Here is a 21,039-nt window from a genome sequence, read left to right as displayed (position 1 = left end):
ACCATGCAACAGAGGCAGCCACCAATGATATGCTTCCACGTTGGACGTGCGAGATTCTCAAGCTAAACCCAGAAGAATTTTGCCGGGAAATGACGTAAGGTGAGGACGTAAGGTGGGTGTAGGTTAAGGGGTGTGGAGTGCGTAGGATAAAGTGGAGATGGAGATGGATGGGTTTGCGCATAATTTCAAAGTTGTGTTTCTACTTTTAAGTGGGAACACTAGGACGTTAACGTTTGACTGTAGCGTTCTATTATAATGAAAGACAAGTCAATTTATTTTATTTTATAATTATATTATTCTGTTGCTTTAGGTTCTTGTTTGGTATTATAAAAAGGGCTTCCAGTGTTGAAGTCGGTTTTCTTGAACAACTGAAGAGTGAAGAGAGATTGAGATTTGGAAGATGGTTTGATGGTGAGTCTCTTTGTATCTTGTGATCATTTACTTCTGTCAGCTCAAGATATCACTTTTCTTTTTTTCAAAAAAGAAAAAAGAAATCTCTTCTTTCTGTTTTCATAGCTTATTGAGTTCTTCTCATGAATTCCTTTCATTTGCTTGAAACTTTTTAAGTATGGTGAAAGTTCTTACTAATCAGTAGCTACTGTGGTTTAGTGAACATGTGGTTTTTAGCGCCATTTTAGCATTAAAGCATGTGGTGAGAGGCATCCCCAGTCTCATTCTCGTAAGCTACTGATCATATCTTGATTGCAATAATTGGATTTTGTCAATTTGAATTATTATTATTTTTTTTGTACAATCACAGACTATATCTCATACACAGAAGAGTACTGAGAGCACCAGGCTTAACTGGGGATATTTGGTTTGATTAAAGATTTTGAAGTTGCAAATATTTACATGATTAGTTAGTATATAATCTTTGTTGCATCTTCCCTTTTTGCTCATACCTCTGTTGGAGCAAATTTTTGAGCTCTGATTTTCATGACCTGTGGTGGAAAAGATGGGCAAAAGTTTAGGAGTTTGGGAATTTAAGCTGCATACTTTTAACTGCTAGAGGATTACTTATATTTAATATTGATCTTCAATTTGTGTCCTGTTCAAGATTCCTGAAGGGGGCAGATAAGGATCTGTAATTTTGTAAAGCAAAAGTTAAATTTTGGTTGAAGGTGGAAAAGAGAGGAGTCTTTGTTGTTCCCCCGTCGTTTAGGGTATTTCTTCAGATATTATGGAGAATTTAGGGAGAGAGACATGGAGATCTTATGATATAGATTAGTTGCTAAAAGTTCAGAAGCATAATAATTACCCTTTTTGTGTGCTTGACGAATTGTCTTTTACATTAGATTTGGGTAATCTCACTTTTTGATGAAATCATGCATAAGTGGAAGATCACCTCTAGGTGCTTAGCCACTTTCTGAATAGCTTATCTTCTTTAGATATTTCATTGCACTTAAATGTTGATAAGAAATGATACATATCATGAAAATTGGCGGTTGTTGATTAGGGTACCAAAAAGTAATGGTTTTTCCGGAGCATTTGGATTAAATTTTATCTCCACATCCTCCTTCCTAAGATATGAAAATAAGTGATTTTATAAACAAACTCTGTTTCAGGGATGTTGAATCTCATTCAATAAATTTGTTTAGTTTTGTCTTTTGGCATCTCATTTTGTTTCTGTTGATTATCAGAGTATGAGTTCTCCATCAACTCAGCTTGCCACCTTGAGAAGGATGAGCATTTATGAACCATTCCACCAGATCAACATGTGGGGAGACACCTTCCAAGGTGACGCCAGCCCAAATACTGGTTCATCCACAATTGTAGAGGTGGATGCGAGGCTAGACAACAAGGTAAAGATTCATGAATTTTGCTTCTTTGGTTACTGGATCTTAGGTTTCTTTCATCTTATTTCTGGGCTCATTATTCTGGTTTAACTTCTGTAGCCCGAATATGTTTCTCATGACTCAATGGAGCCTTCCAGAAGTGATCAAGAAGCAAATAAACCTTCTGAAAAGGTGATATATAAATTCTATGATATGCTCTCTCTCTCTCTCTCTCTCTCTCTCTCTCTCTCTCTCTCTCTCTCTCCCTCTCCCTCTACCTCTCCCTCTGCCTCTGAATCAAGAATAAATCTTATTGTTGTTGCGCTGCCTTATAATTTGGTTTCTGATTGGAGCAAAGACAACTATACCTTAGCTGGACTTCTTTGCAATGGAAAATTCAATGATGTAAAGACATATTCCTACTTATAGGTACAGAGACGATTGGCACAAAATCGTGAAGCAGCTCGGAAAAGTCGTTTGCGGAAAAAGGTAGAAGGATAAGCATTCCCATAGAAGCCTATCCTGATGGACGTTATTCACTATATAATATTTCTTTTTTGTTTGATAGGCCTATGTACAACAACTCGAATCAAGCCGTTTGAAATTGGCACAGTTGGAGCAGGAACTTGAAAGAACAAGACACCAGGTCTGGAGAAAATTTTCCCTCTTTTATAAAAAAATAATCCTTGTGTCAAAACAAATTTGTAAAAGTATTAAATTTATTATCTACTTAATCTATCGGTGAATGTTTTCTTGCAGGGTATGTTCATAGGTGCTGCATCAGATGGCAGTCAGTTAGGGTTGTCTAGAATTGTAAATCCAGGTTTGTGCTTTATGTGCTGACAATCACCATCATTAAGTCGATTGAATCCTTAAACTGTATGTGTTTAACACTTTAACTACAATCTAAAGTCACTTCGCTGTATCTGTTTCTGTCTGACATCTTTTAATACACAATACTGAAGTTAAAATGATGTGAACCTCACTTGCTGATACTGAAGTGTTCCTCTTGTCTAATAGTTTCCTTTTGCTCTATCCAAATTCAAGTGTTTAGTCAATCCTTTGAACTAAGTTGCCTCTTATGATAATGAGAAAAAGCTCCCTTTTGGCTTTACATTACAAAACCTTTCTCTTGTGGTTTTCCAGCAAACAAGTTAAACTTTGCTTTTGAAGTAGCATGATTAGTAGTTACCTATTTACCGTGAAGTGTTTCTCTTTGAGCTATTTTAAGTTAAATATCATCTGCCTACAGATATTTTTTCTCTTTTAAAGTACTATATTTTTGCATATGGCAGGGATCGCTGCATTTGAGATTGAGTATGCACACTGGATTGAAGAGCAAAATAGACAGATATGTGAGCTTAGAAATGCAATGCAAGCTCATATAACTGACATTGAGCTCCGAATACTTGTAGAAAGTGGCTTGAACCATTATTATAATCTTTTCCGCATGAAAGGCGATGCTGCCAAGGCTGATGTCTTCTATCTGATTTCTGGTGTGTGGAGAACTTCAACAGAACGCTTTTTCCAATGGATAGGAGGATTCCGCCCATCAGAGCTTCTAAATGTAAGATGTAGTTCAGGATAACTATTCTTTAAAGAATGTTTAATATGATTATGAGCATTTTGTCTGCAGCTTGTTGTGGGTCTTAGGGAATTGTTTGATCCAGTTTTAATCAAGCCTATATCGTCAGCCCATTGAGCATTAGACTTCTTCATGATTTTTTTTTCTTCTAATTTCAAATTTGTTAGCTCACTGTGATTATAATCTCCTTTTCCATTATCCTCGATCTTCAAGAACATCATTCATTCAATTCTGTGTATAAAATGTACTAGCTGCGCTGTTTTTGGCTGAGACCATTCACTTTATTTATAATACACATGGTGCGACTATCAGCACATGAATTGTGACACTGCAGATTTTGATTTTACAGATTCTTCTGCCACAACTTGAGCCCTTGACTGATCAGCAGCTTCAATGCGTGAGTAACCTTCAGCAATCTTCTCAGCAAGCTGAAGAAGCTCTTTCACAAGGAATAGATAAACTTCAGCAAACTCTGGCCCAGAGCATAGTATCTGATCAAATGAGTTCAGGGAGCTACCAGTCTCAGATGGCTGATGCAGTGGAGAAGTTGGAAGCGCTAGAGAGCTTTGTGAACCAGGTATAATATTATTTCTTTGATAGTTTGCATATGAAAATCGAGTGCTTTTCTAAATTTCTCTCATGCTTTGGACTTCTTTGGAACAGGCAGATCATCTTCGACAACAGACAATGCAGCAAATGTCCCGGATCCTAACAACCCGTCAAGCAGCTCGAGCTTTACTTGCCTTGGGAGAATATTTTCACCGTCTTCGTGCTCTGAGTTCACTTTGGGCTGCTCGTCCACGCGAACCTGCCTAGTCTACAACAATAAGACCTGGAAAAAGGATCATATCTAGGATGTATTCTTCACCAGAAGTTTCAGTGTCAGCAGCAAAGGAATTGGATACTTGTAACTTTTGTTGCATGACTACAATATGATCTGTCTGAATTTTATTTCTCAAGAGCGGCTACCTCAAATATGAACAGGTGTAAATATATATGAATTTTGTTTCTGCGCACATCAAGAGGAGAATTAGGTTATTAAGTTGATGGTTCATGTGTAAGTATATATCATCAGAAAGTTTGATTTGAATTGGAGACTTATAATGTTTATGAGGATTGGTGGTACTGTAAAAAAAATTGTTTGGTTAATATGATTCCAAGCATTTCTAGAGTGCATTAAGTTGGATTTGAAGGATTTTGCATTGCTTAATGTACTCTGCCCATTAATTGCCACATGAATGTGCACCAAAATATTGGTCCTAATAATTTTTGAATGCCCATAATATATCATATGTCTTAGTGATTTGATTATGTAAATTATCAGAATTTTAATAAACAAACGACAAATCTTCGTAACATATACTAAAATATAGTCTATCATTCATAATCTAATAAAATGTTATGAGATTAAGACTCGACCAATCATATATAGAAGTTTCTTAAACAAACCTATATATAAAATACAAGAATTACTTGAGTCTTTATTGTTCAACAAAGTGACTATTGTGATTGTCTTTAACCATTACCAGGTAGCCTGATAGTAAAAGAGCAAAAAAAGGTTTCATGAACTCTTGAGTTCAAATTCCTCAGGCACTAATAGGGGTAACCATTAGGACTCTTATCTGATCGGTAGTTTTAGGGTCCCAAAGATTAGTTAAGGTGCACACAAGCTAGTCCAGACACTCCCAATGATAAAAACAAAAAAAAAAAAGAAAAAAAAAAAGATTGTCAAATCGTTAAAAAAATGTAGTCATGAATTACAAAGTTGGACGGTTGGTTGTACATGATATTCTAGACAAAAATATTCCCCATTTATTAGTTAAGATTGAAAAAGCAAAGCTTGAAATTACCTCAACAGATTCTGTGTGTTTGACAAAATCTGGCCATTAAAGAAGTAGGAAAAATATTTGGGGTCGTTTGTTTCATTATTCTATAATTTTTATAATAATATTTTGAAAAAGGTTAAATTGGGTGGGTTTTACGATGTAAGATTTGAAAATTAATAAAAATACCCCATACGTTTGTTTATTTACTAAACATCCCTATAATAAAATATTAGAAGTTAACAAAAACACCCCCAACCCACTCATTAAATACGGACAGCTGGCCACCACCGCCGGAGGGTGGCCGGAGTCGTCGTATCGGCTGGATCTTGCCGGTCGTGTACCGATATGCCATTTTTCGGCTAGATCCACGGTGGATCTGGCCGGAAAATGCCAGATCTACGGCTAGATCTGGCCATTGACGCGTTTGGTCGTTTACGACGACCAAAGATACGGCCGTCATTGACGACTGGCTACGGCCAAAGAATTGGCCGTTGACGGCCAGATCTTTGGCCATAGATCTAGCTTTTTCCGGTTAGATCTACCATAGATCTGGCCGAAAAAGACTAGATCGACACACTAATGGCCAGCCAGTAGTGCGCCATTATACCAGATTCCGGTAGTGGTGGTCGAAAGCTGGTAAATGTGAGTTGTTGGGGTGTTTTTGCAATTTCTAAAAAAAAAAATTGGAGATGTTTAGTTAAATTAATAAATTTAGGAGGGTTTAAAAGAAATTGAATAATATAGAATAATATTGTGAGAATAAGCCAATTTTACAGTTTAACTTTATTGGGAAAAACCAGAATAATATTCGGAAGAGTGAAACAAACGGAGCCCAAATCTTGGCATGATATTATTATAGCGGGAACATATTCTTTGCATCCCTAGCTCTCTAAAGTTGGCAAAGTAGGTGGGAGGTTTCATATGAAGATGCTGATCAATTATCATTGGGACTCGAATCATAAATTGGTGGTTTAGGTTTCCCTCCTCATTTTAGTATCAAGTTCTATGTTTAACTNAGATTAGTTAAGGTACACGCAAGCTAGTCCAGACACCTGCAGTGATAAAAAAAAAAAGAAAAAAAAAAAGATTGTCAAATCGTTCAAAAAATGTAGTCATGAATTACAAAGTTGGACGGTTGGTTGTACATGATATTCTAGACAAAAATATTCCCCATTTATTAGTTAAGATTGAAAAAGCAAAGCTTGAAATTACCTCAACAGATTCTGTGTGTTTGACAAAATCTGGCCATTAAAGAAGTAAGAAAAATATTTGGGGTCCCTTTGTTTCATTATTATATAGTTTTTATAATAATATTTTGAAAAAAGTTAAATTGGGTGGGTTTTACGATATAGGATTTGAAAATTAACAAAAATACCCCATACGTTTGTTTATTTACTAAACACCCCTATAATAAAATATTAAAAGTTAACAAAAACACCCCCAACCTACCCATTGAATACGGACAGCTAGCCACCACCGCTGGAGGGTGGCCGGAGTCACCGTATCGACTGGATCTTACCGATCGTGCACCGATATGTCCTTTTCCGGCTAGATCCACGGTGGATCTGGCAGGAAAAGGCTAGATCTAGCCGTAGATCTGACCATTGACGCGTTTGGTCATTTACGACGACCAAAGATACGGGCGTCGTTAACGATTGGCTACGGCCAGATCTTTGGTCGTAGATCTGGCATTTTCTGGTTAGATCCACCATAGATCTGACCGGAAAAGGCTAGATCGGTGCACTACCGGTATTATACCAGATTTCGGCCAGCTTCCGGTAGTGGTGGCCAGAATATGGTAAATGTGGGTTATTGTGGTGTTTTTGTAATTTAAAAAAAAAAATTTGGAGATGTTTAGTTAAATTAATAAATTTAGGAGAATTTAAAAGAAATAGAATAATATTGTGAGAATAAACCAATTTTACTGTTTAACTTTATTGAGAAAAACTAAAATAATATTCGAAAGAGTGAAACAAACGGAGCCCAAATCTTCGCATGAAATTATTATAGCGGGAACATATTCTCTGCATCCCTAGCCCTCTAAAGTTGGCAAAGTAGGTGGGAGGTTTCATATGAAGATGCTGATCAATTATCATTGGGACTCGAATCATAAATTGGTGGTTTAGGTTTCCCTCCTCATTTTAGTATCAAGTTCTATGTTTATGATATGATTCTTTAATTATGTGCCCCTCTAATCTCATCATATCAACCTCTTATGAACCAAATACATTTGATACTATAAATAATGTAACCCTAATTTAAAAACAAAAAAAAAAAGAACATGAATTGGACTCCATCGCTATAATGAGTTAGAAATTATTTCAGGAAGGAGGGGTAAAATAGTAATATTACACATCCCAACTGTGATCACGGCAAGCCACAAATTTCCCGGGTAAAAATTATGAAAATAAAATAAAAATACAAAAAAAAACGAGAGAAGCTGAAAATTAAACTTTTTTTTTTTTTATAAAAATAAAAATACCCAAAAAACTGAGATTCAGTCGTCAGATTCGAAAGATTCATTATCATAAGCTTTTCACTTCCTTCACGTCTTCAACCTTAATTTCTTGAGAAAAATAAAATAAAAGCCCTAATTTTGTTATTGGATTTGGTTCTTCTGAAAAAAAAAAAAAAAAAAAAATGAGCGGCAATTTGAGAACGATCTGTCGGCCTCACGCGGTGTTCACTTCACTTATAAGTTACAGGGACCAAGCTCGCTCGGTAATTAGGGTTTCATTTCGAAACCCTAGCTATAAACCTCGATTGTCTCCTTGGTTTGGTTCCAGAGATTTGAATCGGACCGAGTCGTGGTTTCGCGTAACTCAGAGAAGAACTGTTGTTAGTGCCTCCAATTGGGCCGACCAAAAATCTCCCTACGAAACCCTCGGTAATAATTTTCTTTATTTGAATTCAAACACAGGATACTTATGCTCTGCTACTCAGTCGTTTATACTCGAGGCAACTTAACTAAATCTTTTTTTTTTTTTTTTTTTTTTTTTTTTTTTAGTGGACGAATGGCATTTTTTTTTAGAACACTGAGTAATTAAGTGAGATGTTTTTATTCTCACTTTGACTCTGTATTTTGATTTATTTATTTTTTGTTAATAAAGTTAAAAATTTTTGTTGCAATTTTTTCATTGTTAAATGCAGAGTTAGAAAGGGATGCTGATGAAGAGCAGATAAAGGTTGCTTACAGGCGCTTGGCGAAATTCTATCATCCAGATGGTTTGTTCCTTCCTTTAGACCTATTCACTTTACAAATGTAAATTTTCGTGTCAATCCTTTATGAAAGGCAAATGAGGAAATCAAAATGTAGGTGGGTTAGGTATCTACTTGATATTTTGCATCTGTTCTGCGACTCTCTACTAATCTAGTCGTTGTTTTTCTTTTTTAAAGTATATGATGGTAGAGGGACCCTTGAAGAAGGAGAAACAGCTGAAGCTAGATTCATTAAGATTCAAGCAGCTTACGAGTTGCTGATAGATGAGGAAAAACGAAGGCAATATGATATGGATAATCGAGTCAATCCTATGAAGGTAACACTCTTACGTAAATGTTAATTTTTTTTTCAGTTATTAGATAGCTTATAATTAAGAATTTGTGCATGTAAATTTTCCAATTTACAAGTTTAAGAGAATTTGATTCTGTTAGAGTTCAAAGGAATGTACATTTCCTTGTTACATACTAAATGAAGTTCTGCCAACCCTCTCGTCCTCCAGTCCTTTTTCTCCTTAAGAGGGAAAAATATAAGTGTTCTCTAAAGGGCTCCACTTCACCCTTTAGGGCTTAAATTATGTGGGAGTTTTGCTAATTGTGCATAAAGTATAAAACCGTGAATTTCTGGCTGTGCTAAAGTATGTAGGGGTTTCTTTGATTATTCAAGTCTCTTCTTCTGGCCAGTAATTATTTACTTTTCAACTTCACCCTTTGGTTAATGGCATTTTCATGTTTCTTTGTTGCTAGGCATCCCAAGCATGGATGGAATGGCTTATAAAAAAGAGAAAAGCTTTTGATCAGCGGGGTGACATGGCAATTGCAGCTTGGGCTGAGCAGCAGCAGCTTCAGTTAAATCTTCGTGCACGCCGTCTTTCTCGTTCAAAGGTATTAAGTAATATGAATATTATCAAGTGGTTTGCAATCAAGAGCTCCCTAATTATCTTCCCACCATTTGGCTCTATTAGTTATTGCCTTTTTAATTATAAAATTTTATACCTAGTGTAAATCATGTTCTTTCTGGTTTCTTCTGTCAGCTGTCGTCTATTATTATAAATTTTTGGAGTTATTTATTTCTAGCGGACAGTATCTATCTGAACCCTAATATCTATCATCCCATACATATTTCCCCTCTTAAGATTCTGAAGGATCATGAATGCCTTAGCTCCTAGAGGTTAAGGTGTTTCTAGATAAGTGTTAATTTGAACTGTAATACCCATTATCTCATTACTATTTCACGTGCCTCAAAATTACTACACTTATTGCCATTGTTGTTACTATTACCTTAAATTATTTCCATGGTTATTGTTGTTACAATTCCGAATGCAGTCAAGTTCTTCTCATCATATTAGTTTTTCCCAAAACAAATGAAGCTATCTAGTCCTTGTTATCTCTGCATTTCTCTACAAATACATCAGAAATTTGTGTTTTGATGAAATTTCAGATTGACCCTGATGAAGAAAGAAAAATTTTGGCTAAAGAGCAAAAGGCATCCAGGGAGTATTTTACCAATACTTTGAAGCGGCATACACTTGTGTTAAAGAAAAGGGACTTGATGAGAAAGAAATCAGAGGATGAAAAGAAAAGGGTCATCAGTCAGCTTTTAGCTGCGGAGGGCCTTGAGCTTGATACAGATGACGATGAAACAAAGTAGGTGACGCTGCAGATACTTATTCACCACTTTCTATTGTACAATACATTTCAGAAACATTCTTAATATCTTATACGTATTTATTGTACCAAAAAAAAAAAAAAAAACTGTACATAGCAATTGCTTCCAAATTTATAAAGAAATTGGCTTTTATTTTCAGATTTGTGAGGGTAAGATTGTCAAATTTTGTTTGTGCATAGGGGTAGAGGTTGGCCGTTGGTGGTTGAATAAATTTGTCCTCTGATAGTGTTTTCGTTTCCTCATGTCGAAATTACAGTTATGGAAAATGATGGAGTTACCGAAAATTACACACTGAATTCATGCATCGAATGATGTGGTAAAATCTTGACCGTCGATTAATATTAACTTATTATGAATCAACGGTCAGGATTGCGTCACGTTATTCGGTGCACATCCTTCGGTAACTGTAGCATTACTCTTACCGTTATACCCTTCACAACATCTAGTACTTGATGGCCTGGATTGCCACACGAAGAATTACGAGGCTGGTTGATTAAAGCAATGTTACCCTTACAAAAAAATGAATATAAGGCGTTGTGACAAAAAAAAATAGATGAGTAAATATAATGAGTTTGATTTTTTGTTTTACTCTTTTATTTATTTTTTGTTATCTCACTTTATATATAAATTTTTGTAAGTATAATATTATTGGGTTGATTATATTTTTTAGAATAAAAATAGATTGACAAACAATTTCTCATAACTTTCTCTTACAAAGGTTGACGTGATAATTCGTAATTGGTCAATTCGTATTTGGTCAGACAGGACCTATAGTGGACAGATGAGACTCATTGCAAGCTGATCAATTATGAGCTGAAACGTCACATTTGTGAGAGAAAGTTAGTGAAAAGTGTTTGATAGTGTAGTACTACTGTATTTCTCGGTGAAGACAAATAAACAATACAATTAACTTAATTGAGCTTTGGCAATTCGCATTCCCCTTTTCTAAAGATCAAAACCAAACTAGAGAACTGGATTTTACACACGTGCGCAGAGAAAGGGAAGCCCATATTCTGTTGCTTAAATTTACTAAGCGTATTGATATTGATGGTCACCTGCAAGCTAAAACTGAGTGTAGCGCAAAGACTTTATTGCAAGCTAAAACTGAGTGTAGTGCAAAGACATTATTGGCTGCAAGCTAAAACTAAAGTTGAAAAGATTGGATAACCATTTTTATTAAAAACTAACCTTTCTTTCAGTATTACAATGTTTTCCTTGGATCCCTTCGTAGAAACTATTATTAGATCAACAAGGAAATCAAGGTGACTGACAAAAGTTACAAGTTTATTCGTTATACAACATTTTCTTCAGAATAAGAAGAAAATAAAAACAATTGTTGGCTTAACTTTGTTAAGCCAAATAAAGAAAAGCTGATACAACACAGAAACAATCCTTGAGAAAACAAGGCTCGAGATAATGGAAAAACTAAAAGATCCTAAAATTAGGTATTATTTCATTTAACAATTAGTGTTGTATGTCATGTATCTCTGTTGTTTGCTATGCATTAAAATCATTGATGAAAGCTGAATGTCTGTCCACAAGGAGTTTGACCAACGGATTTTCTACATCAGAACCAGCCTCTGTCTTGTCTCTCTGAACTGAAATCTTTTCACTATCTGTGACAACTACGACCACCTCTTTGCGAGTCAAGAGCTCATTTGCTACAACTGCATTCATCTTGTACTTTCTCAGAGCCATATCAGCCTTATCTAGAAGAATCTTTGTATCTGTCTCAAGCTGTGTAAAGCAGAGAAAAGATTATCAAATTTTAATGGTAAAGAGGTCCTTGGTTTAAGGTCTAGTAAACTACAAAATAACCGCATTGTGTCTCTATAACCATATTTCAATTATATTAATTTAATTGGGCAGCATTCTAATGTCAAAGTACAACTACATTGTAAAAAAGAGAGGAAAGTTTACATAGGTCTTCCACTACTTTTGAAACATCATACATAAAGAAAACCTGTATTTATTCCGTATCGCAAGTCCTCACCAATTCATGATACTAATTTATTCAAATCTTCTGTTAAGCTATTTCCTTGACCAACCTACATAAATGCCCTCCATGACCAAGCCATAACTTTTTGGGTTATCTTGTTGAATCATTTATAGGTCTAACTCTTGTGGGACATACAACATATTTTAATTCAAGAACTCTTTGGACAAAAATCTAGTCTCCAGAGGTGCATATTCTCTAACCTTAAATGATATGCAGAAGGCCATGGGAGCCCATTCTGTCCTCAACACTGATAGCATTTTTGGCACTTGCACAAGCCGCATGTCGAGGGGACCAGAGCCAGACTGAATCTTGTGTTCTGCCTGCAAAATTAATCTAGCTTTCAGTATGCAATTAAGAGGTGGATAATTTCAAATTTTCAATAAATTAAAAATTCAGTACTCAGAAAATAATTTGTGGGCAAATTTCACCTTTATGTTTCTTATGGATATATAAATAACTCCTCCAATGCATACTTTCTATCCGCCAATATGCTAATCTAAACTCATTTGTGCCATATATTGTGCCTAGTAAATGAGAATACAAAAATGCAAAAATATACACAATTTTGACCAGCAGTGGAACTCTCTACAGGAAACTACAAATCTATTTTTCATGGCTATTAAAAGCAGCTTGAAAATTGAAACCAAGAACAGTTCTTAGTATGCTTATTAAACCATTACCATGCTTTTCCAGGGAACATAAAAGTCCGACACTGCAGCAGCGAGATAGAACATTGCCAGTGGCCCAAGACTCCTTAGTGATACTGCAACCATCTGCAACATCTGCTCATAGTATAGGACCAGCTATTCAATAAATAGGAGAAAGCTTCTTCCAGGAATTGCAATTTTAAAAACTTTTTATTGCAATCACATAATGATGACTAAGTGTTCAAAAAAGAATACTAGTCAGCATAACAAAGCAATAGTCAAACCACAAAAATGTGCAGGCAAGCAAAGAAAATAGTAAAACGTAGCAAGATTGGTGCAGGACTACTTCATTTAGGCACATATAAGCAAAACTGGTCAAGAGAAAGAGAATAACAAATAAGCAAGACTGGTAACTCCTAGGTGATTCAGATGAAAGATGCATAATACTAAGGCAAGGTCAGTGGCCTCATTTAGTTTAGCTAAAATACAGTGAGACTTCCCAGGAGGCATATTATGCGGTCTATCATTATCATCATCACAAAGCCAAAGACTATGAAGACATAAAAGAACAGATCTCCATTATGGAAAAAATTAAACCACAAACTTACAAAAATCAGGAGGAAAGTTTGCATTACCATCATTAATCATAAAGAAGGGATAAAAAATTAAAGTTTGACTGAAGTGAACCTGAAGATACTCAAATATAGTTGTAAAGGGAAGTTTTAACAGAAAACCGCCTGCTACTGCCTGCAATAACATAAGAGCCCAAAGTAGCCCATCATTAAATTGTGTTGCAGATTAATATATCAAACAAGTAAAATCAAAGATGAAGATAATTCCAAAAACACTACAAATTAGCAAAAATATTAATGGCCCATACAGCATGATGATCCCTAATAGCCCTCTTCACTGCTTCAGAATAAGGTTGGCGAACTGAAATATTAGACATAACTGAATCATCTTAGTGGTGAAACAGGAAACATCATTTCATATAAAATCCAGAGAGACCCTATCAAGTAATATAACACCCACAACAAAAAAATTCTAGCACCAGCACATAACACACCATTATCACCTAAAGAATCGTCTATAACTTAGCCAAGGCGACTAGAGTATACAACTTGATAATAATTCAAAATGCTACAAACCTTGAATATTCAATTCATCAGTCGCCTCAAAACATTCAAGCAACGGATCATCAGGAAGGGACCTGCAATACGGCTGGCTCGTTCCCCTGCATAAATTTAAACAAAAATTCAAATTCCCCACATCATCCTCGTTACAACAATGAATAAGTAATTATAATTGAAGCTAACAAACTCTAACCTTCGATACAAAAAGATAATCGCGTATCCCGCCTTCAAAAAATACCTACAAACCATGATTGGGGATTTTAATATTAGAGGAATTTCCATAGAGTTCTCCTTAGTTTTGTAATTCGTCAAAAATGAAAATTTAATTTCAAAATTAAAAAGGATTTACTCAGTAGATGCGGCTCCTCTATGGCCGGAACTAAAATTATCAATGTAACGAACACAACGCTGCTCCAATGGCACCGTGGTACCGCCAGATGTCACACACACCACTCGTTTCGTTCCTTTACAGTTAAGTTCGACAAATTCGTTTAATTTCTCCATGATACTGTCGCGCTCTTTCAGAGGCGGAGCCGACTCGTAAAACGAGTCGATTTCTGATCCCAGCGATGAATTCATCTTCTAACTGCCTACAATGATGCAAAAATATTAATTAGTGAACAGAAACGTTAACGGCTGTAAACGAGAACGAATTTAGATTTAGAACTGACCTGGTGCCGAGTAGCGGATTGGCTAGGCTTCAATTCAACGCTAATGAATGGGCGAAAATCTGTAGACTTAGATTTCCTTTTTTATAGCTTGGGTACTTTCGTTGGAGATATTTTAATAGCCGTCAATTCCCGCCACCAAGATATAATTGCAGGTTGCAACCCGACTAATCCCACCGTACGCTCTCGCTTTTACTTTTTAAACACCGTATTACTGTTCTTTTTCTGTAAAATGAGAGTAACTCGGTTGAAAAACGAAATTGTTTTCAGTGTTTTCTATAATCTCTCGGAGGGCAGGAATGGATGAAAAACATGTGAAATTGTTTAGTACAAGAATTCCACCATATCCATTCCACGTGAATTGTTATATTTATTAAATAAATGAAAATTTAGCAACAGCTGTGAGTAATAATTGTAGAGATCAATAATGGCGGCATTGATATCAATATAATTGTTAACAAGTCATTTTCTTAAGAAACCTAATCCTATCACCCGTCTACTACCCAACTATATAGACTTCTGTGTTAGTTGATAATAGCTTTAACATTGCATTGCATATTAAAATTCCTTAATAATTTGGTGAAGCTATTATATCTAGAGTCAACAAAATCAGTTGAAATCCTGCATATAGAATCAAGATGAGCATAACAATCATGGGGTTGAAGTCAAAATGAAATGTAAATATGACAATTATGCATCACCAATTCTAACTTCACTCAATCATAATACATAAGGAGTGGCAATCATGAATTTGTTACTCAATACATAAGTAAACCGTTAACAAAAAGAATTATTTTTTTGAAATAATTGAACCCGACGTGAATCGAACACGCAACCTTCTGATCTGGAGTCAGACGCGCTACCATTGCGCCACGGATCCGCTTGAAGTTATGTGACGAAAAGATATATATATTTATATAAAATTTTTTTTTACAAAATTGATGTCCCAGTAAACAAATGAAAGAACAAATATTGACTTTTTGTAAAATATTCGCATATTTCTTTTGTACCGCCTATCATTATTGTATAAATATAAGTATATAACATAAACAAAATTTTCCCGCCAATTCTAACTGCCACTTTCGGAGTCTGTTACACCTGAATACAACAACTGGCAACAGCTATAAAACCCAAAGAAGACGAGCAGCGTCTCTCACAAGCAATGCCAACAATGGGAGACACTCCCGCCGCCAAATTCCAAAGCCACCTCGAAATCAAGACGCTACGGCCACCCTCACCTCCAACTCGTCCCTTCTCCTTATCAAAAAACCAAGACCGAGAACACCAAAAAACTCCTTTCTTCAAGTCTCGAGCCGGTATAAGAAAAAGCGACACGTGGATCATCTCCGTCTTCGTCATCCTCCATGTCGTGGCCTTCATTGCCACCATGGTTGCCAATGATTGCTGGAGAAACTCTCACGGTGACTGCGCACTCAAAGCGCTCGGAAGGCTGTCGTTTCAGCCACTCCCTGAGAATCCTTTACTCGGTCCCTCTGCTTCTGCGTCAGTAATTTTTTTCTCTGTTTATGCGAGTTTTATTTTGTGTGAAATGGGAACCTTGTCGTGATATGTTCGGTTAAAATTTAGGTTTCTTGTGATTTGGCTTCTGTAACAACAGAATATGAGAGGTGGTGTCTTGATTCTCTTAGTTCTTGCGTCGAAGGTACACCAAATGTTTGCATTAGGTTTTCTGAGACCGCTAATCTTGTTGTGGTTTTGCTTAGTTACGATGCCAATAATTGAATTATTTTTGTTGAATTTATATTTAATTAAATAATAGTTGGTAAGCAACTTAAACAATACTGCTGGCTTAGTTAACCATTTAGCTCTAGATTCCTGGATATTTAGGGTTTTTAGAAATCTTTTTGTTATTATCCTTGGTGATTCCTCAAAGTTGTTTTTAGATTATGGATCCCTTCTTGTTGCGAGGAATTTTATGGGATAGAAAAGTAAATTCTTGATTTGTGCATTGAACCTGTTTATTTCCAATCATTCATCAGTTTTCTTTTAGTTCTGCAGCCCAATATCGGAAAATTTTGACTTAGGCGGAATTTTATTTTATTTTTTATGCGAATGTATACTGGAATTGACTTGCTGATGCTTTCTGCCATTATACATACATAATGCTTCATCTATCTTCCGGGTGAAGAACACTGTTGCGCTAGAAGCTTTTGAGATTTCATAGTCCAATGCTTTAGTTTGAATCTCTAGTGTTTGTCAAGCACGCTGAAAATGAAGTGGTATAATGTATTATCATCATTGATAAAATTAATATGTTCTCACAGGTTTGATGAAATGGGAGCTCTCCGCCAGAATTTTCTGGAAGAGAATCACCATGCTTGGCGTCTGTTCACATGCACTGGGTTGCATGCTGGGCTCATTCATCTAATCATCAACCTCGGCAGCGTCATCTTTGTAGGAATTCACTTAGAGCAAGTGTTTGGACCGCGTAACTACTTTGCCATCTTATTAGCTATCATCTTAGCTAAGAATTATAGCATGATATTATAGGTTTACAAATAGATTTTGAATGCTATTAATGGGTAATTTACCTTCTTTTATTTTTTTCTGGTTCTGTTGCACAGTGAGGACAGGTATCATCTATATACTCTCTGCTTTTGTTGGAAGCTTGGCCGCCGCACTATTCATCACAAATAGCCCAGCAGTCGGTTCCTCTGGCGCATTATTTGGTTTGCTTGGAGCTATGCTTTCTGGGGTCCTACGGGACTGGAATGTTTACACTCATAAGGTCCTTCACCTTCTCTTTCACCACCACCACCAAAATCATGTATTCTTCATTAATCTTACTAATCGGTGCATTGATCCCTCCTTTGCTTGATTTCAGTTGGCGGCGATATCATTTCTTTTCTTTGTCTCCACAATCAATTTTGCTGTCGGTTTGCTACCTTATGTAAATAATTTTTCAAGCATTGGTGGTCTTATATCAGGATTTCTACTTGGTTTCGTGCTTCTGTTCACCCCTGAGGTTAAGCCATTGGTTCACAACAAGGCAGGCCTCTACGAGTATAGTACCAAAAGTTCTATCAAATCAAAGCTGAAGCTAGACAGGCCAATCATAAGGGGTGTCTGTCTTATTCTTTTTGTTTTTGTGTGAGTTCTCCTTTCAATTCGGTGATAAGCTCTTTCCTGCTGTTGGTCCATATCTTTTTCTGCAAGAATTGTAAGAACTAAGAAGAGCTTTTGTTTGCATGCAGGCTTCTTGGATCTCTTGGAGCAGTACTTGGAGGAATAAATGTAAACCAATATTGCAAATGGTGCAAATATATTGACTGCATTCCTTCTAAAAGGTGGAGTTGCAATGACATAACAGCTAATTGCGAGGTACGGTTTCGATTTTAGCGCATCAAATTATATGATATTCAAAGTTTGACGCTAAGGGCAAACTGACTATATTTGGAAGGGAAAAGGAAATAAGCCCATGCACGAAACTGCCCTGTATTATGAATTTGACCCCATAAACATATGTCCTCGGACAAAAAGCCATTTCCAAGAATAAGTGTGAATTATAGAGCAAATATAGGAAAAAAATTTCATTACTCTTATCAGCTTAAGAGTATACACTGGACTGTGAACATAAAAAAATGTCTTCTTGAAAGTAAGTTACTGCATCACATTGTCAACCGAATCCCTTCCTTTGACTGACTATATAACTTGTTGTAAACTACTTTCATATGTCATAAATGCTCTATTCATAGAAACTTCTTTTATAATGTGTGTAGATGGCTGCATTTGATACTATCTTTGCATCAAAGAGGATCGTATTTATTTTTAATCGATACTGTTTGCGCCAACTATAGCTTTTCACATACTAAGAAATAATGTATTAGAAGATCGTCAAGAATAGACCTTCTTATATAACTAATAAGCTCTTAATGCCATGAAACTGCATGCATGCTAATATTCGTCAAATGAAAATTGCAGACTATGGTGAGTAACTCACAGATGACATTGACTTGTATGGGCAATGGCAACTTCAGGGTTTTCCCATATACCAACATTTCACAAGCAAGGATGAAGGACTTGTGCACTCTGCTATGCTGACAGAAAAACATTTTAATTTGTAATGAATCATGCAAACTGAAGATACTTGAATATCATATACTCTGTTGATAGCCATTCGGTCGAAAGTTTTTAGGATTTTTTTTCTTTTTTAACTTTACCATTGGTCCATATCTTTTTTGAAATATAAAAGTACTGTTTGAAGTAGGAAGAAAAGGCTTTATGAAGCTTTCTGATAGCATAAAGAGTATTGAGATAGAATGGGCTATACTATGGCGTCACTATTGAAAATTCTTTTTGGATGTTTTCACTTTTCACCATGATCTTTCCCTTTTAACTTTTACTAGTTAAAGATGGGGTTTTACGGTGGGGACTGGCTGTGGAGACTGCAATAATTTGTTGTACTGATGTATGATACAAGTTTGTAGCATAATGATTTTGGCACTTCAAAACAGTATAATGGAATGCCTCTGAAGAACACTGCGAAGTGAGGGCAAGAGTGTGATGATGGTCTTTGTGTTGTGTTGTGTGCCCCCGAACTCATTTTGTGTCTTCGAATCTCTACTGTAGCCGGAGACCACCATCTAGTTAATAACTTAACATAGTGTTATGGACAGGCGTTGCAGGGCCTACAATTTTTTAAGGGTGAGAAGGTTTCGAACTTTGAAGCAAATGATGATTCTCCTTACTATGCTTTTAAAAATGGAAAATGTTGTGCTCACAATTTCTTCTCACAAACTTCTTTTCACAACTCTAACGTGACAGTTTGTAATTAGTCAACTCGTAATGAATCTTATATGAGTCTCATCTAATAAATTGTAGCTAACTAATTGTTGAATTATTATTGATATTTCAAAAAGATTTTGAGGACCGTTATTATTTTTTATTCCATTTGACCAATTATTCCTAAACTTTAGCAAGGAGTTTTACTATCTGTTGGAGTTAGCATTGTCCTTGACTTCTTTATAACATTCATAAGCCTTATCTTTCTCTTATCTTTTCTCAATCACAACCTTATTATAATATTATAATAAAAAAAGTATTATCCTTGACTTCTTCATGAGCCTTATTTTCTCCCATCTTTACTCAATCACAACATTATTATAACGTTATAATAGAAGAGTTATTTGCTCTTTACAATGAGATAAGTTATCAGTCTTTCCTTATGTACTTCCTCTTTGGGTTAATTAAAATCTTTTACTATTTTGTGTACCTGAAATTATTTCAGAAGAACCTGTTAAATCCTGGAGGATTTTTGCATTCTTAAAATATTTATTGTGACGCAATAATCCTTAAGGACAGTGTATATAACACGTCTCATGTTTTCTAATTTCTCCTTGTTTTCTGAATTATTTTACAACAATCTTAAGGATTATAGAGTCTACTCTCGGCAACAATTCTCCTGCTACTGTCGCCAACAACTCTTCTGCCACTACTATTGACAATCCTACAGCTATAGCCTCTGGCAACACCTCCTTCGTAGCTGGCCTTCATGGAGTGTCCCATTCAGTTGCCTTTGCTATTCTAGTAGTCGCCGTTGTCTCATATGCCAAATCTTTTCCTGATATCTCCAAAATTGAAATGTTTGGAGGACAAAATTTTAAAAGATGGCAAGAATGCATTCTTTCGATCCTTGACATGTTCGGTGTAGCTGCTGCTCTCACAGATCCTAAACCTGGATCATCCACTGATCCAAAACAATTGGAAATCTAGACTCATGATAACAAGGTATGTAGGCATACTATCATTAGCACCTTATCTAATGACTTGTTTGATATCTATTGCCCCCATAAAGAAGTCAAGGATATATGGGATTCAATGAAACTAAAATACACTGCTGAGATTGTTGGGAAGCAAAAATTTGTTATTGGCAACTTCTATAGGTGGGAGATGACAAGTGACAAGGATATCAAGATGCAAATAAATGAATACCACAAACTTCTAAAAGATCTCAAGGCTGAAAACCTCAATTTGCAAGATAAGTTTATTGTAGGATTGCTGATTGAAAAGCTGCCAAAATCTTGAAAGGATTACAAGCAACAACTCAAACATAAGCACAAGCAATCGTCACTTGCAGATTTGACCACCCACATCATAATTGAGGACACCAATAGAAAGGAACTCAAAGTTGCAGAATCAATAGAGATAGCTTCAAAAGCACACTTGGTGCAAGATAAATTTCACAAGCAAAATAAGAGGTGCGATAACAAAAAACCTGATTACAAGCGTAAAGCTACTAACGCCAACTTCAAAAAGAAGGGAAATTGTTTTGTTTGTGGAAAGCCAGGTCATCATGCACCTCAATGTAGAAAGAGAATGAGAAATGACAATCCTCCTAAGCCAAAGAAAAATTTGGTTTAAGGACATGGTGATATAATTGTAGCGGTCATTTCTCAAGCTTATCTTGTGGCCAATGTGAAAGAATGGGTGGTAGACTCTAGTGCTACTAGGCATACTTGTGCAAACAAAGATGTTTTTACCTCCTACACTGTTGTAGGGGA

At 35.9% G+C, this 21,039-nt stretch overlaps 4 protein-coding genes and 1 non-coding gene across 6 annotated transcripts; 3 read left to right on the top strand and 2 right to left on the bottom strand.

Annotated features, from left to right (window-relative positions):
- Positions 1-310: 310 nt before the first annotated feature.
- LOC116131520 (transcription factor TGA7-like) lies at positions 311-4,569 on the top strand. Of its 2 annotated transcripts, XM_031417165.1 has the most exons (10): positions 311-411; positions 610-679; positions 1,641-1,802; positions 1,896-1,967; positions 2,205-2,264; positions 2,344-2,421; positions 2,535-2,598; positions 3,071-3,342; positions 3,710-3,937; positions 4,024-4,569. In XM_031417165.1, exons 3-10 carry the CDS (start codon positions 1,644-1,646, stop codon positions 4,174-4,176), a joined length of 1,086 nt encoding a protein of 361 aa, XP_031273025.1. In that variant the 5' UTR covers positions 311-411; positions 610-679; positions 1,641-1,643; the 3' UTR covers positions 4,177-4,569. The 2 variants fall into 2 exon arrangements, with proteins under 2 accessions (XP_031273025.1, XP_031273024.1); XM_031417164.1 differs by lacking the exon at positions 610-679.
- A 3,115-nt stretch (positions 4,570-7,684) lies between these two features.
- Positions 7,685-10,148, top strand: LOC116131559 (uncharacterized J domain-containing protein C4H3.01). The gene is made up of 5 exons (XM_031417211.1): positions 7,685-8,073; positions 8,337-8,411; positions 8,583-8,722; positions 9,150-9,287; positions 9,844-10,148. Exons 1-5 carry the CDS (start codon positions 7,827-7,829, stop codon positions 10,051-10,053), a joined length of 810 nt encoding a protein of 269 aa, XP_031273071.1. The 5' UTR covers positions 7,685-7,826; the 3' UTR covers positions 10,054-10,148.
- Positions 10,149-11,568: 1,420 nt separating this feature from the next.
- LOC116131539 (phosphopantothenate--cysteine ligase 2-like) lies at positions 11,569-14,853 on the bottom strand. Its single transcript, XM_031417187.1, has 9 exons — positions 14,522-14,853; positions 14,200-14,440; positions 14,044-14,088; positions 13,866-13,951; positions 13,598-13,650; positions 13,405-13,464; positions 12,751-12,852; positions 12,271-12,390; positions 11,569-11,808 (listed from the first exon to the last, which is right to left on the bottom strand). The coding sequence occupies exons 2-9, from the start codon at positions 14,427-14,429 to the stop codon at positions 11,569-11,571; spliced, it is 936 nt and encodes a 311-aa protein (XP_031273047.1). The 5' UTR covers positions 14,430-14,440; positions 14,522-14,853.
- Positions 14,854-15,326: 473 nt separating this feature from the next.
- TRNAW-CCA lies at positions 15,327-15,398 on the bottom strand. The gene has a single exon. It is a non-coding gene; the product is annotated as a tRNA-Trp (tRNA).
- Positions 15,399-15,679: 281 nt separating this feature from the next.
- LOC116131500 (RHOMBOID-like protein 8) lies at positions 15,680-20,251 on the top strand. Its single transcript, XM_031417147.1, has 7 exons — positions 15,680-16,021; positions 16,804-16,967; positions 17,104-17,267; positions 17,364-17,629; positions 17,734-17,860; positions 18,967-19,025; positions 19,909-20,251. Exons 1-7 carry the CDS (start codon positions 15,681-15,683, stop codon positions 20,249-20,251), a joined length of 1,464 nt encoding a protein of 487 aa, XP_031273007.1. The 5' UTR covers position 15,680.
- Positions 20,252-21,039: the final 788 nt, after the last annotated feature.

The sequence above is a fragment of the Pistacia vera genome, unplaced genomic scaffold (assembly GCF_008641045.1).
Source record: "Pistacia vera cultivar Batoury unplaced genomic scaffold, PisVer_v2 Contig234, whole genome shotgun sequence".
NCBI lineage: Eukaryota > Viridiplantae > Streptophyta > Magnoliopsida > Sapindales > Anacardiaceae > Pistacia > Pistacia vera.
This window is presented reverse-complemented; position numbering and strand designations above follow the sequence as displayed.

What these genes read in the sequence shown, in the direction of transcription:
- LOC116131520 (XM_031417164.1), top strand. An exon ending in TTGAAAGAACAAGACACCAG is followed by an intron (nt 2,422 to 2,534) that starts GTCTGGAGAAAA and finishes GTTTTCTTGCAG; the next exon opens with GGTATGTTCATAGGTGCTGC. An exon ending in GTCTAGAATTGTAAATCCAG is followed by an intron (nt 2,599 to 3,070) that starts GTTTGTGCTTTA and finishes TGCATATGGCAG; the next exon opens with GGATCGCTGCATTTGAGATT.
- LOC116131559 (XM_031417211.1), top strand. Translation starts at nt 7,827, where the DNA reads ATGAGCGGCAATTTGAGAACGATCTGTCGGCCTCACGCGGTGTTCACT. An exon ending in GAAATTCTATCATCCAGATG is followed by an intron (nt 8,412 to 8,582) that starts GTTTGTTCCTTC and finishes TCTTTTTTAAAG; the next exon opens with TATATGATGGTAGAGGGACC. An exon ending in GCCGTCTTTCTCGTTCAAAG is followed by an intron (nt 9,288 to 9,843) that starts GTATTAAGTAAT and finishes ATGAAATTTCAG; the next exon opens with ATTGACCCTGATGAAGAAAG.
- LOC116131539 (XM_031417187.1), bottom strand. Translation starts at nt 14,429, where the DNA reads ATGAATTCATCGCTGGGATCAGAAATCGACTCGTTTTACGAGTCGGCT. An exon ending in CTATTAGGGATCATCATGCT is followed by an intron (nt 13,465 to 13,597) that starts GTATGGGCCATT and finishes ATGTTATTGCAG; the next exon opens with GCAGTAGCAGGCGGTTTTCT. An exon ending in CCTTCTGCATATCATTTAAG is followed by an intron (nt 11,809 to 12,270) that starts GTTAGAGAATAT and finishes TGCTTTACACAG; the next exon opens with CTTGAGACAGATACAAAGAT.
- LOC116131500 (XM_031417147.1), top strand. Translation starts at nt 15,681, where the DNA reads ATGCCAACAATGGGAGACACTCCCGCCGCCAAATTCCAAAGCCACCTC. An exon ending in GGAATGTTTACACTCATAAG is followed by an intron (nt 17,268 to 17,363) that starts GTCCTTCACCTT and finishes GCTTGATTTCAG; the next exon opens with TTGGCGGCGATATCATTTCT. An exon ending in CTTATTCTTTTTGTTTTTGT is followed by an intron (nt 17,630 to 17,733) that starts GTGAGTTCTCCT and finishes GTTTGCATGCAG; the next exon opens with GCTTCTTGGATCTCTTGGAG.